Source organism: Suricata suricatta, chromosome 7 (assembly GCF_006229205.1).
Source record: "Suricata suricatta isolate VVHF042 chromosome 7, meerkat_22Aug2017_6uvM2_HiC, whole genome shotgun sequence".
Classification (NCBI taxonomy): domain Eukaryota; kingdom Metazoa; phylum Chordata; class Mammalia; order Carnivora; family Herpestidae; genus Suricata; species Suricata suricatta.
Window position 1 is genome coordinate 15428047 of NC_043706.1, and position 16027 is coordinate 15444073.

The window sequence follows — 16027 nt, forward strand, 5'->3', positions numbered from 1 at the left end:
GTTAACTGAGGTCGTATGGAATGAGCTACTGCATAGACCCTAGGGAGTGAGGAAGAGGTAGAACATTCATGGTGAAGGGACAAATATGTCCAGGCTAGATCCTTAGATAGTATAAGGGCAACATAGGGACGGTGACCATTCATCTCCAACTGTGCATCTACCTAAGGCACGCTACTGATCATTGTTGGGGGTCACACTCCAATTTCTTGCATTGACAGTGATGGGGACAGCTGGTCTACCCACCTGCAGTCGGTGGTCTACCAGGGCATGTCCACTGTCCCTCAAACTCTCAGTGTGCTCTCGGACGCCCAGGTCTGGACCCCAAGTCTGACTGATGGATGCCTGTCATGTTCTTTCACTTGTCCATGTAGGGATCTCGGTTCCTTCAGACACGACAGAAACGTGTTTCCGGCACAACTCGGAGCCTGAGAGCAAGTATCCGGCTATGAACTTGTGGGCAAATCGTTATCGAGCTCCTCCTCCAGCTGCAGGCGGTTCTCTCCCTCACAAGCCCTCCTGTGGTGGGGCTGCCGACCACATGTAGCGGGGAACGAGCCCGACTACATCCCCACTATCGGGCTGACCCCTGGGACACGGAACCGATGTTCAAGAGGAAGAACCAGCAGGGGCAGCAGCCCGGTGCCTTTTGTGATGTCAGGTTGACAACGGCCATCTCCTGCATCCATTTAGACATCCCGTTGTGAATCCATCCACAGCGTTACTGTCCATCGAATCCACGAGAACATCGAGGAGACAGGCTTGGCTGAAATCAAGCAATTGCAGCTAAATGTCCACTTCGTCCTCCAGAGTTCAGTCCTTTGTCACCACCTTCGAGGCTTTCCACGGCTTCCCTTCAACCCTCTACTTTCCTGATCTTTTGATGCTTCACTACAAGAAAGCTGCACTCTTGCCAAGCTGGGCTATTTGCTTTGTTTTATTTTGAGGGAAAGAGTGTGCGTGTGCACAAGCAGGGGAGGGGCAAAGAGAGGGAGAGAGGGAATCCCAAGCAGGCTCTGCACTGTCAGCACTGAGCCCGACACAGGGCACCATCCCGTGAACCGAGAGATCATGACCTGAGATCAGAGAGTCAGACGCTCAACCAACTAAGCCACCCGGGCACCCTATTTCTCGAACACCCTAGGCCTCATACTTAGGTGCCTCTGGGTACTTTACTTCCTATTTTACAACAACCTCCTTTCCCATCCCTACCTGGCAAATTTAACTTGAAGGCCTGTTTTAAATACGTCCTTTATGATGCTTTCATGCTTCTTCTGAGTCTTTCAAAAGCATGTGGGTCTCTTGCTACACGAATATCTTTAGAACCGTGTTTCACATCTTCGTACTAAGCATCTCCTGCACTTCTAACTGCCCACTACCCATACAGCTGGGGAGGGAACACTGCTCATCAATTACATGAAGGCTGGAAAAGCACGTGGCATGTGCTCAAAACGCACAGGCCGTTCAGTCTTACAAAGGAAGGAAATCCGAAAATGGGCTAGGGCAGGGACGAACCTTAGGGCATTGTGCAAAATGGATAAGCCTTTAAAAAGAGACAAGTACGGTATGATTGAACTTTTATAACGTAGCTCCAATTCAGAGACACAAGAAATAAAATGGTATCACCAGGGACGAAGCAGGGAGAAAAGAAAAGGGGGAGTTGTTTAATAGGTACAGAGTTTGAATTCTGCAAGATGAAAAGGTTCTGGAAATCTGTTGCGCCACCATGTGAATTGTGGTGTTACCTTAACTCAGTTAACATTACTGAGTTGCACGCCTACAAACTGTGAAGAGGGTACATTTTTTAAAGTTTATTTATTTTGAGAGAAAAAGAGAGAGAGAGCACAAGTTGGGGGAGGAACAGAGAGAGGAAGAGAGAGAATCCCAAGCAGGCTCAGCTGTCAGCACAGAGTCCAAAGCAGGGCTTGAACTTGTGAACCGTGAGATCATGAGCTGTGTCAAAATCAAGAGTTGGACGCCTAACCGATTGAGCCACGCAGGTGCTTCAAGAAGGGAAATTTTATGTTATGTTTTCACAACAAAAAAAAAAGTGCCAAGTGAATGAAATCTCTAATAGTGTTACATAAAAAAAGGTGTTTTGCTGTCATCTACATGCTGATCACAGAGATCAGAGGGTTTTTCCCTTATTATTTTCTTTACTTTTTTTTTCTCTTATTTTTTTTGGTGGTGGGGGTGGTTATGTTTAAATGAAGTTGCTTTTACAACACCAAAGACTTAATCATCCATTTCCTACATAAAAGGTAGCTACTTTTTTGCATGGACCTCAAGTATATTGTAGTATAGAGGTGGAATTTAAGGAAAGGGATTAAGCAGGCTGTGTTGTAGCTTATGGGCAAGTAATAAATTGTATCATGTATCTTGAATGTATCATAGATAAGCTGCTATATAACAATCACCACTTCAGATAGCTGTGAAATTAGGTGATTAACTAGTTGTTACTTAACCTTCTAATTTCTGTATAAGTCTAATTACATGAAACAGAAGTTGGTGTTTTGATTTTTTACTTTGCTTTTCTGTTTGGAGTGTCATTGTAACTACTGTATTGTAAATGATGGAAAATAATTGCATATGTCAAAAAAACATGAAACTTTATAAAGTAAAAAAAATAAAATAAAAAAATTTTTTAAAATGTAAAAAAAAAATAAAAATAATATTAGCATTTATTTAAAAAAAATGTTTTTGTTAATAGGAAGTCTTCACATGCACCAAGAAGGAATTTCAGCATTTTAAGAAAGGGAAACCGAGCCTGGAAAAATACAGAAAACTGGGTATTCAGATGAAATCTGGGTATATTTCCCATGTCTTCAAGGTATCAACTATCCAGAGACTGAACCTTCAACCTCTTTCTGAGGCTTCTGGGTTATAGTTCATATTTTCCATTTAAGGCAGAGATGAGGTTCAAGGTCACAGGGGTCCACTCACACCTTTTCTTGTGCCTTCAGAGTAGAAGGCAGAGAGAGGAGGCAAGGATAGAGGCAAAAGTACATGATTTTGTAGGGGTGGAGAAGTAGGCTGTTGGGTGGGGTGGGGTACTGGAGAGAAATGGGGACAGAGGAAAGGGAGCGGTAAGGAAAACCAAAATCACACGTCAAACGGTGATTGCAGAAGAATCTGCCAAGGCCAGTGTCCACAAAACTAGAGATGGCCAAGGCAGGAATGTTGGTTTTGGGGTGATAGGCTCTGGATAGAAGATTCTCTTTAGACCCGTGAAAGCTGAGAAATACCACAGGGCATGGAGGTCATTTGCCAGGTACGTCTGCAGTTGCAAAAACTTCGGGATGTTGAAACTAGCCATCAACCCACAGAAATTTCCTTGTATTCCGGCGTCTAAAGACAGTGCAAAGAAGCCCTGGGTGGGTTTCACATTAGCAGAAGGACTTGTTTTTAAGCATCAGCAATACTGCCCTTTCTTTGCCAAACTGCCAGTCTCTAACTGTGGCCAAATGCTTCCCATGCACGTCGTTTGCACTGTTCTTGACTCTTACAGACTGTCTGCTTCTAGCATGTTCTTCCCAATCCAACCCAACCCCAACTGCATGCATTTGGGTCCTCCTCTTTATAATCCAATGTCTTGAGAATATGACTTATGTTTGAAAGACCAAATACACTGTTGTCTTTGAGTTACGCAAATAAAGAAGCCTCTTTTCCTAAACAGGAATGCACAGGCAAAAACATGCAAAGGAAGCTTGTGATTCTCTTATTTTGAATTTTAAAAACAGGTAGCTTAGTGAGGTAGAAACTAATGGTTGTAAGTCAGAACTCCCGAGTCAAACAAAGTGGGCTGAGTCCATCTCTGGCACTTAGTAGCTATGTAACCATGACGAAGGCATTTAACTTAATCAAATTTCATTTTCCCCCTCCAGGAAAAAGAGAGAATAATGATAATAGTATCAACTCCATGACGCTAAATGATATGTCAGAAAGTTCTCAAAAAATGGCAGCTGCCATTATTATCACCCAAGTGTGAAAGCCTGACTGTGAAGACTAGCTCTTACGTTAGTTGATTATCCTTCATTCAAATGGCACCTACGGGGGACCTAATCATAGGTACCTTACGCAGAGTCATGGATTATTCATGCAGCACTTCATATCTGACTCCTAGAGCTAGGATGGCTAGAGAGATGACTGATGAAGACTTAGAAAGATAGAGGAGACAACAGTGAGGTTTTTTTTTCCCTAGTTGTTTTTTGTTTTTGCCTCAATCAACTCTTTTCCTTCGGGGTCCGCCATCCTTCCAAGAAGGATCCATTTCACGATCGTTCATCTCAGATCACATGCCTTGTGCGACCAGCTCTGGTACACGCACAGTACTTCCAGACTGGAAAAGAATCTGGCACCCTTGTGTTACAAGCCCCTGTTGATGCTGCTATTGGAGAAGATAAGAAGGAAGAAGATGATGATGGAAGAAGACAGTTTGGGAGAGCAAGAAGGCTCGCTCTACTTGCTGGAGAACTGAGAAGACTCATGAGAAATTCTCCCAGTTTATAGTGGTTTCCAGATGAAATGGAACCAAATGCCAAAGCAGAGAGATTTCTACTCACTTCTGCCTGATTGCATACTTGGAGGTAGATCTGGGTTGGGCTCATGCTTCCTCCTCTAGCATCCTACCGGGCCATCAACTACCGTTTCTCTCTCCTAATCATGCTTGGTGTCTTTCAATCTGTCCTGTGTTTTCTTTCAAAAATATCGACAGAGCAGCAGCAAGAACATGCTACAACCTTTAAGCCTCAATGTTAGAGTTCTAGAATTCCTAGCTTATTAATTCCTTCTGACATATTCCAGATGTCTCTAGAGTAATTAGGAACAGAACAGGGTTAATGTAGCTGCCTCAGGGTGATGCAGATTTATTATGACTGATTGTTCACTCATAAAAATTAAGCATGCCTGGTTGAGTTTCAGCCCAAAAGGACAGCACCAGGCTTCCAGCCCACACACATCTCCACTTTCCACCTGTCTTGCCCTCCTCCTATTTAAGAGGCTACCAGATACATCAGTGTAAGGATTATTAGCTCTTATGTATGTTTCTCCCTTTGATCTTAGCTATGCGGAGGTGAGGTTTACAGACAGTAGATAAATCCACTCTTCTGGGGAAGGGATGCGGGAAGCCAGAGAGACTGGGCTAATTTTGGATACCCTCGGTAGCTCATAGATCAGAAGTCCTGTGGATAACAAGCCACCCAAGGTCACGGCTCCTGGCAGAAGCTGTGAATGAATGAAGGGTGTCTTCACTAATCAGATAACTAAATAAATGAGAGGCCGTTGCTGGATAAGAAACTGTCAATTCTTCTTTTAAAATGTTTTCCCTACTGTCCTCTCTCCTCTCGCTAAGATCGGCCAAATGCTTGTTCACATAATTTAAATTATTCAGTTTAATTCAACTAGTGATGCCGGGGAATGAGGCACAGGGCTGGCCTTCTCAGGCCTTCAACTTTCTCCTTCTGTTCACTGTACACGGTGTTCCAGGAAGGCTTTCTAAAGGCTAATCACCACTGCATCCCTCCTCTGCTCAAAAACCAGGTTTCTGCTGCCGGGGGAACAAAATCTAAACACTCATGTGCCTTACCTAGTGAGCCCTTTCTCAATAAATCCTGAGAAGGACCCTTGCCCCCAGCTCAGTGACCTCATCATGGACCCGAAGCACTGCCATCTCTGGGGCTTTGACCTGGGCTTTTTTTTTTTTTCTGGAATGTTCTTCCCTCATTCTCTATAAATGCCCTTCATGCTCGAAGGGTCAGCTCAAGCTTCAGCCCTCCTATGCCCCTTTCTCAGATCACACTGAACTCCAAAGGATACTCCTGACAGTAGTTATTTTGGTGCTCTATTGTGTGTGTGTTCATACATACACACACACACACACACACGTGTGCATGCACATCTGCTAAACTCATTGCCTTGCATCTGCTTTGATACCCAGCACAGTGTTCCATCGTGAAGTATGATGAATAAATATGAACTACAGGCAGGAGTTTATTTTGCAATATTTAATCTTCAGGGAAATCCGGCATCAAAACCTTCCAAATCTGCTAGCTCTTAAAAGGCACATTGTTGATTTCTAGATTTAGAATCATAAATCTTTTTTTAATGTTTATTCATTTTTGAGGGAGGGAGAGAGAGAGAGAGACAGATAGAGACAGACAGAGCATGAGCAGGGGAGGGGCAGAGAGAGAGAGGGAGACGCAGAATCCAAAGCAGCCTCCAGGCTCTGAGCTGTCTGCACAGAGCCCAATGCAGAGCTCGAACTCACGATCCATGAGATCATCACCTGAGCCGAAGTAGGGTGCTTAACCAACTGAGCCACCCACGTGCTCCAAAACCAGGACTCTAAATCCAAAAGTAGTATCCCATCGTGTGCAGTGAAGTCCTTCCTAGATGCCCAATCACTAGTACATCCTGAGATGCCTGATAACTGGGCACATTCACTAACACTTTAAACATGAATACATAAGAAGCCTTTTAGGACAACATTCCTAAACGTATTCTTCTTGGGAGAGTACTTCCCACAATACTTTGCAAACTGTCTTTTTTTGTTTTCCTTTTAACAGAACAAACAGCACAGACATGAATTTTAATAAAGGAAACAGGCTGGGCTTCAGATAAATAATTTAAAGACAAAAAATTTAAAGTGTTGGCAAACTCCTTATGAAGGGAACAAGGTACTCCTCTTCGTCTTTGCGAAGATTTTGACATTGAAGCTAATTCACCTAGATGGGCAAATACTTGTGAACCAGTCACATAAATACCAAAGCACATATTTACAGATGCACGTGACAAAGGCTCTTGGCATACGGCTGGCAAGGCGAACATCGAATGCTTCTTGACAAACACACACAAACCCAGGTCGTGACTGCGTGTACGTGGAAATACCCAGACGCCTCACAGAGCAACCTCACCGAAGAGGTGCAATGGGCCTCAGATAAAAAGAGAAAGAGAGAGAGAGAGAGAGAGAGAGAGAGAGCAAGAGATCATCCCGTGAAGGGAAGGCAGGGCTGCACGCTTCCAGAAGGCATCGTGACTCACCTGTTACGTGGTTGGCAATCCTGGCACTGGGTTTGGGAGGCAGGGCGGGGGGCTGCTTGAGAAGGGACAGCTGCTTCACTGGGGTGTCCTCATGGTCTCCAGAGAAAGCAGCAGGTTTTTTGGGGGGCAGTAGCAGCACTGGTTTGGCTGAAGGATCTTGGGACAGGAGGGCTCCAGACTCATTGGCAGAGGGACTCTCTTCAGACACTGAGGGGACAACCACACGACACACAAGTGACATTACACAAACGCAGCGCAGGTGGAGGCTGGCGGGAGCACACAGGACAGGGATGTAGGTAAGCAACACAGCAGAGCACCTGCTCCAGGTTGGCACGGACGTGCAGAGTGTTAAACAGTAAAGCGAGGGCACGGGGTGGGTGGAGGGGACACATCAGGGAGGCAGAAAGGGACGGGGGGGAGGGGCAGCAAGTGGACATTTTCTCAAAATGACCCCAAGCTTCACCATTTCTGGCTGGGCGTTTACACCACAAATTCTGTGAGTGCTCTCAAGTGTGACTCATGGGGCCACTGCCACACTCAACAGATGGCCGGTACGGCGGACCAGGGACAAAGAGCCCCGTCTGAATGAACCAAACCAACGCTGGCATCTTCCTTTGGGCCAGTTTGTCCTCTGCTGGGAGAAAGAGAGAGTCGAGGCTGGGCTCTGGTCTTCCCCCCGGGTCTCCCGGTGTGTGGGACACCACAGAACGAAGACATCCGCCTAGAGGCTTGACGTGCTCCTCAGGACTCTGGAGCCTTGTAGGCACCTTGCAGTTTTAGGGGTCCCCCCGAACTTCGATGAGGCAGAGAGCACACCTAGACAACACCTCTCTGTCTCCCCGCCTCCCCTCTCATGTGCCAGCACTGTGGCTTTCTTGTTTGACTTCCCCCTTTCTCTTTGCTCCCCATTGGGTGTGACTCTTCCTTCCCACCATGGGAGACCCGACTGGCTCCAGTTAAAGCTGTCCCGGAGCCAGGGGTGGGGTTAGCACGGGGCCTTCATCCCAAGATGGCAGCCTGGCCAACAGGACCGGAACTCTGATTTCAGGGAGATGACAGATTTCCCTGTGATAGTCAGAGCCATGTGACTCGAATGTCACCGGGCAGGTTGGATCAGAAACACAACTCACTGCTACAGTTGGAAAAGTCTTCTCAGCCTCGGGGGAGAGTAGGGGGGCGGGGAATGTAACTCAGTGTCCCCTGCAGCAAAGCCCTGCAAATGACCTTCACTGCACCCACTTTCCCCCCCTCTCTCAAGGACACCATCATTGTCAGCACTGGACATGCTAATGGAGTCATGACTCAGCAGGTCCACGCCCAAGCCTGGCATGGCCCCTGGGATGCTAGCTCTCTCGTGCTCCCACCTGAGCTCTGCTGGTACAGACTTTGCCTATGGTGTGGAAAAAGGATATGGCCTTTGTGGCCATACTCCAGAAATTCCAAGAGGACCCCGCCCCCACGCCCCCCCCTCGCCTCCTGCCGACACTCCTCACTGGCCATTGGGAGGGTCCCACCTTCTGCAAATCTTCTGAGGGAGGAATATTGACCACCCAGAGGGCTCTGGATCAAAGGAGGAGTGCCAGTCGGTGGTACCAAACATCATTGGTCAGCAGCCTACGAGTTAACCAGTAACTTGTATACGATTCAATAGCCAATTAACACATCGATTGTGTACAATAAACTGATACCATCATTAGCTGGGCTGTAAGCCTTCGATTAAGGGCTGTGCTAGGGCTTTACAAACGTGACCTAGGTAGGAACCATGTCCCAGTGTAGGGTTCCTGAACTGAGCTTAATGGAAATGAGCGTTACAAACAAACCAATGACATCTTGAATCCTCCATTAGACAGAAAAAAAGGTCTGTCTTCTTGGAAGAGAGTAAGATTACAAAAAAGGTTTCGAAAAACTATAGGACAATAAATGTAAATATGTCCCGATGGGGCCGTTTCATTCTCATTTCCAGGAGATTCTTAGGCTCCAGGTGGTTCAAAACAGAGCCCCACATCGGCCTCCATACTGGGGACCTGTTCGTCAGCTCTACCAGGGGCCTTACCTGTCCCATCCATGATGTCTGAAGGTTGGAGCACCTCGTATGAGCAGGGGTCCCTGGGCATCGGGACTGGCTCCATTTCGGACAGGGCAGGCAGAGACAGCTGGCTGGAGCTCAGGGACTGTCCGTTTTCCAGCGAATCCTCCTCATTCGATATGGAAAGCTCCCCGTCTGCAAGTGTGAGAAAGACATTGCACAATGAGACCATGCTTGCCTTCCACGGAAGGGCGACAGTTAGTCTGCTAGTTGAGTCTAAACGTTTCCAAATGATCTTTATCAAGGTCAGTAGGCAAAACCTACACGTGTTCTTTCGCTTTTCAGACCTTTATTTTATTTTTAGACCTCTGGCATCCGGAGTGACAGTCGATGGCAGCAATTTCTGGGGACCTCTTGCTCTCCATCTTCCTAACCATAATCACCACACTTAGTATGCTTTTTTTTTTTAATGAAAGTGAATTAAAATGAACATTTTTTCATAATTTTGAAAAGCCTAGAAAAACTGAACAGGCTTCTGAGACTGGAAAACCAGGACTAGGAATTCCTACTTTAGGGAATGAAGGGTTTCATACCGCTCAATGCCAGCAAAATGGTTCCCTAAGGCTCTAAGGAAAATTCACCCTTTTTTCTCCTTCCTCCCACTGGCACCCCATTTCTTTAGGTAGGTAAATGTTTAGGAGGGCTCAAAGCTCCCCCAGGCTTGCCTCCTGACAATAGGGACCACTCCTCACTGGCTGTTGGGAGGTACCAACTTCTTCAAACCTTACAAGGGATTGAGTAGTGACAGTTCAGAGGGCTTCAGACCCAACTACAAGGCTGCAGTGGCCTAAGGACACTGGGAAGTGTACCCCAATATTCCCAGTGTCCACCAGCCATCACGCCTTGGGGGCAAGCAGGCTTTGATCTTGCATGAAGCTCTCGCAAAGCAAGGGGCAGACAGCTAGTTAACACCAGGGTTGAGGATCAAAGGCGCCCACACAATGGCCATTTGTCAAATCAAAATTCCCCAACGTGCTTTCATCCTAGCCCAGGGGAGTCCTAAATAACTAGGCATTAAAGTCAAATTAATTTTTAAACAGGACTGAAAACTGTTCCAGTAAGATGAATAAATATCCTGATGAAAGACTCTTAAGTTATGCTTAGTCAGAAATACAGACACCAGCAAAGCAATTACCTGCCTTAAGATGGGAAGAAAGATGATTGACTTGTAGAAGTGAAACAGCGAAATGACTCCCAGGTTAATCTTGGATAAATAATCCTTTTCTTTGGCTATGCTACTCCCAAGGCTTTATTTTTATACGTAACAGTATGTCACAGTGAAGGATGCTCTGTCTGCCCCCTTCCTCCCTGGTTAGAACTGGCCTGATGAAATGTACATTCAACAGTGTAACCTACAAACCAACAGGCTTTAGACAGCAAATGGTTCAAGGACATAGTGCATTTGACCTGAATCTTGTATAAACATAGAAAAAAATACAATACCAAAAAAATCACCTGAAGCAGATGACATAAAGCACTCATATGCTTTAAGATTCTAGATTCCCCCCCTCCCTTTTCTTTTTCATTCGGCCTTTCTGAATGCCTGGAATGGTCCAGCCGTCAGTATAACCGTCATTAACAAAATGAGGATGACTCCTCATTCATCGGAGAAGAAGAGCAGTGCAGACTGCAAGGCCAAGGCTATGGGAAGTGCACAGATGAACTGACCGTCTTCAGGAGGGAAGGGCTGCAGGGGTGAGTTAATGCATTGCCGTCCCTTAAGAAATGGTCCCCAGTCCCCTTAACGTGCTTTAATTTAGCATGTTCACACGGATGCCGTGGGAAGAAGTATCACTTTGGGTTCCCAGTTGGTGGAATAATGAACGACGCAGCTGCCGTTCAGCTGAACACACCTCTAGGAAATCACTCAGATTTCTGACGTTCCCCGTGTAATCAAAGTGCTGGGTAAGACAACCAGAGGGGGAAGGGTTTCAGCATGATGGCCAAGTTCTGCTTCTTTGGGGGCAACAGTGGAATCAAATGCCTGCTGTCCTTTTTAACACTTAAAGAGAACCATAGAAGCAGAAGTGGGGAAAAGATACAACGTCACTGGATTCCCCAGACTCTCTGAATCTCAGTTTCATCAGAACAGTCGGCTTTGGGCTGGAGGCTCGGCTAGTTAACGGAGAAGCACTCCTTGGACACAGCAACTGTCCAAAAATGTAGCTACCCGGAGATTAAAGGTGCCTTTGCTCAGTCACAAAGGCCCAAACCACTTTGGAGAATTCCACTGTCACAATGTCCAAATATACATTTCCACTAAAAAGTTAAAAAAGGAGGAAAAAGAAATAAGACATTGATCATATCACCACCCTAACAGACATAGTTTATTTTTCTGTACATATTTTTCAGAGCTGTAGTCTTAGTATGCATCAGACTTGGTCTTTTTATTTTTTTCTTTCTTTCTTTTTTTAAAGTATTATAAACACTATAATTTGCATAATTATCATCTTGCTGATAATACTGGATGAATAAACTGGCATTTACTTAGCTATCTCCCTATGGCTGTTCATAAAGGGATTTCTAGTGTTTCATGAGAAGAAGAAAGGAGACTCTGTTGATTACCTCCCTGCCTAAAGTCTTTTCTGCAATTAGAATTCTCCTACTTTCGGGGCACCTGGGTGACTCAGTGGGTTGAATGTCTGACTTTTGGTCTCAGCTCAGGTGCTGATCTCAGGGTCATGAGTTCAAGCCCCACGTTGGGCTCCATGTTGAGTGTGGAGCCTACTTTAAAAAAAAAAGAAAAAGATTATTTCCTTCGTTGTGCAGAAGCTTTTGGTCTTGATGAGATCCCAGTAGTTCACTTTTGCTTTTATTTCCCTTGCCTCCGGAGCCATGTCTAGTAAGAAGCTGCTGAGCACTGGGTATCCTATGTAAGAGATGAATCACTGGGCTCCTTTTTTTTTTTAAATTTTTGTGAGAGTGAGCGAGTGCACATGCAAGTGACCACATGCGAGTGGAGGAGGGGCAGAGAGAGAGGGAAACAAAGAATCTGAAGCAGGTCCCAGGCGCCAAGCTGTCAGCAGAGAGCGCAACGCGGGGCTCAAACTCACAAACCGCAAGATCATGACCTGAGCTGAAGTTGGACAATCAACCAACTGAGCCACCCGGGCGCCCCTGAGTCACTGGGTTCTACTCCAATGGTCAAGACGACACTGTAGGTTAACTAATTTGAATTTAAATTAAAAACATTGTTTTTCATAAAGGGATACAAATCATGGTTTTAAAAAGGTTACATTGTATGAAGCATTTATAAATAAAGCAATATTAACTTCAAAAGAAAAAATAAAAGGAAAACGGAAGTCTCCCCTTTTAGGAGAGATTCTAAGAGATGAAATTTATGTGTATGAATATTTCAATAAATAGCTGGGAATTCCTAATGTCTGGGAATTCCTAATTTGATTAGTTTGAAGACTATGTAACTCGCCATGTCCTTTCTATTAATCAGCACTATTTATTAGCCTCTTTAGTGGCCCTTTTAATTAGCATTATTAGAAAAAGTGTTTTTCTTTTTTAGAAAGAACTTAACCCTCCCGAGCAAGAGGAGTCTCGCGGATTGCTGGTACCTTCATCTATTTAAATCTTTTTCACGTTTGTTTACTTTGAGGGCGAGAACGAGTGAGAGAGTGAGCTGGGGAGGGCAGAGAGAGATGGAGGGAGAGAATCTCAAGCAGGCTCTGCGCCGTCAGCACAAAGCCCAACGTGGGGCTCAAACTCACTAACCATGAGGCTGAGACCCGAGCCGAAACCAAGAGAGACTCTTAACTGACGGAGCCATCCCGGTACCCCTGTACCTCCGTCTATTCAGAACATCACTGTCTCTTGTTTTCATGGATGAGAGTTTACTCTCTATACTAATATTAGAAATAATATGAGTAATTATATTACTCTATATAATGTTAGAAATTATTTTGATGTTTTACATGATCTTCTAAAATTATCTGTAATAATGGTTTTCAAAATGGCCCACAACTGCCCAGCAGTTTCCTACCAGAATGGCCGTGTGAGCAGGGAAAAGGCGAAGGCACATGAGACCAGAGGAGTCGAGGGAGTGCCTTGGCGGCATCGGTGGATAACAGGGCTTCCTGGAAACAAGTTAAAGTGGGGGGCTGGGTTCCACCCCCAGAGTTTCTGAGCTGGAAGGTTTGGGGCAGGACGGAGGACATGCAGGTCTAGCAAGTTCCTGGGGGATGCTGGAGCTGCTTTTGTTGATCAGGGTTCCACTCTTCGAGACCCACCGCATTGGAGGGTAGGAATCAGAGAGGCAAAGGAGCCTGGAAGGGCAAAAGCACCTTGTCAAGATGCCCTAAAGGCAGGCAATGCCGTGTAGGTGGCAAACGGGGAACAGAGACTATTGGTGTAAACCTCGAAGAGGACGGACAACACGAAAGCAGGAGGTTGCACGGTCTAACCACGCATCATGACTATGAACTTGTCACAAAGGAACATGGGACTGGGGAGTGGCAGATTAAAACGTGAGCCAGATGCAAACGTATTTAACAAAGGAAAATCACATCACAGAAGTGGCAGGGAGCATGATGCAGACGTGAGTGCAAGTCAAGGTCAGACGTCTTGAATGATGAGACACAGAAGGCCACGGATCTGAGGTACAGAACTGGCCACGGAAACTGTACCAGCCTATTCTCTTCTTCCCCTAAGAAAGGAAAACGCTGGTAGAGTTGGATTAACTGCCAAATCAAGGAGAGTGAAGGGAGAGGTGTCAGAGAATGAAACATCTGTCGAGACCCTGTAATTAATTAACAACACGCATCAGAACCGGAAACCGCAAACGCTCAGCCCAACCTTGTAAGGCAGACGTTTGCTTTCAGCTCCTTATGGTACATTTAGAAACTCCTGCCCCATCTGCGCGCCCCCCTCCCCCCCCAACCCCAGAGCTTTGCCACAGCCCGCCCTGCCTCCCCTCCCATAAGCCAGGCACGGAGCCAAGTGCAGAGGAGAACACAGATAACACAGACGAAGAAATGCAGAAACGCAGGCTCAGGGAGGAGCCAGCAACAGAGGTGGAAAAAGGAGCAAGAGTGCAAAGTCAGAAGCAAAGTGAGAAGCAGACGCAGAAAAAGGAAGGGTTGAAAGGAGACAGAAGACCCGTGTTCAGAATGCAGGAGCCCGTGTATTTCAAAAGGATTTGGTCTCACGTGGAATTTTTCTTTAAGTTCTGAAAGTATGATTTACGTAAAAGTTATCTTCCAGACGACTGGCTCCAAAGATGCATTAAAAAATGTTTTGTTTTGGTCTGTTCAGGGATTGCTTCCACTGACAGCTGGATGTCACCTCTGTGATGACATTTAAGGGTTTATTTGTTTTGATTTTTCTCGATCGTTTTACTTTAGGAATACTCTGGTTTTGGGGTGACTGACACCTTCTGAGCAATGGAATTTTCTCAAAGCTTAACTGAAGCTAGGATTTTTTTGTTTTGGTTTGGTTTTTTTTTTTACACATGAATGCCACATAGAAAATGGGTAAAAGGAATTCTTTTAGGTTCTCATGGAGAACCAAATAATAACATTTACATTAAGTAACATTTAAAATTGCATGAAAGGTACAGATTTTGTTCTGAAAAGGCTCAGGGTTGATGGCCCTTTGAAGTGGAAGACAAACATCAATTTTAATTCTGAAAAAATACTTGAATATAAACTTAGGCTCACCCCTCAATCTGATTTTCCAGGATATGCAGATGGTTTCTATAAAATCTACATTTTAAAAATGTATTTTGGTATCTGGATGGCCTAACAGGTTAAGCATCTGATTTCGGCTCAGGTAACAATCTCTTGGTTTGAGGATTCAGGCCCCACATTGGGCTTCATGCTGACAGCTCAAAGCTAGAAGCCTGCTTTGGATTCTGTGTCTCCCTCTCTCTCTCTCTCTGCCCCTTCCCTGCTCATGCTCTGTCACTCTCTCAAAAATAAGTAAACATTAAAAAATAAATTAAAAATTGTATTGCTAGTTGGATAAGACATCCTTACTTAATAAATAATAGTTGACTATGAGTATAAAAATTGCTTTATAGGATGCCTGGGTGGCTCAGTCTATTAAGCATCCAACCCTTGATCTCAGCTCAGGTCTTGATCTCAGGGTAATGAGATGCTGGACATGGAGCCTACTTAATCAAGAATTGCTTTATACCTATCCATTGAACCATTATGGAAACGCATTCACAACGGATCAGAAAAATAAAACTTCAAAACTAGAATAGTATAAATCAATGTGTGCACACATTTATTTATTCAGATTGTGTAAGAGGGAAGCCAGATGGAGAGCTTTTGACTGACTCACAAAACTTTTTTGATTTTTAATCTGCAAAATAAAGTGCTATACACCAAATGTTAAGAAAAAGAACAGTGTAGGGGAGAAATAGGAGCCAAACACAGCTAATAAAAGACCAATTATTCTAAGAACGAGCAGTATTTGTACAAAACAAATGCCACATGCCACTTGTGAAATGCAAAACCCCGCTGGGAAGCAAAGAAACGCAAGTGAAATGTCAATGTGCCCAGACATTAAAAAAATGGGTCTGGGGGCGCTTGGGTGGCTCAGTAGGTTAAGCATCTGACTTCGGCTCAGGTCATGATCTCACAGTTCGTGGGTTTGAGCCTCACATTGGGGGTCTGTGCTGAGAGCTAGCTCAGAGCCTGGAGCCTGCTTTGTATTCTGTGTCACCTCCTCTCTCTCTGCCCCTCCCCCACTCACACTCTCTTTCTCAAAAAGTAAATAAACATTTAAAAAATGGGTCTGAAATAACGTCAAGTACAGAAGCAGAAATGGAGGACGGTTCGCACATGTGGGTCAGGAGGACATCAATATGAACTATGTCTGCAGGGTGACAAAGTTCTGACATAAACTTGGCAAGATAAGAAGTGGAGTTTAATGATCATTAACTTTTTTTCT

The 16027-nt window shown here is 45.0% G+C and overlaps 1 protein-coding gene across 2 annotated transcripts in view; it reads right to left on the minus strand.

Annotated features, from left to right (window-relative positions):
• Positions 1 to 16027, minus strand: part of PHACTR1 (phosphatase and actin regulator 1) — a 575867-nt gene that overhangs the window by 72800 nt on the left and 487040 nt on the right. Inside the window, exons 8-9 of one of the 2 annotated variants that reach the window (XM_029945399.1) lie at positions 9089 to 9256; positions 7036 to 7242 (exon numbers count right to left, since the gene is read on the minus strand). In XM_029945399.1, coding sequence (XP_029801259.1) covers positions 7036 to 7242; positions 9089 to 9256 — 375 coding nt within the window. The remainder of the gene's footprint in view (positions 1 to 7035; positions 7243 to 9088; positions 9257 to 16027) is intronic. The other variant, XM_029945400.1, reaches the window with a different exon arrangement.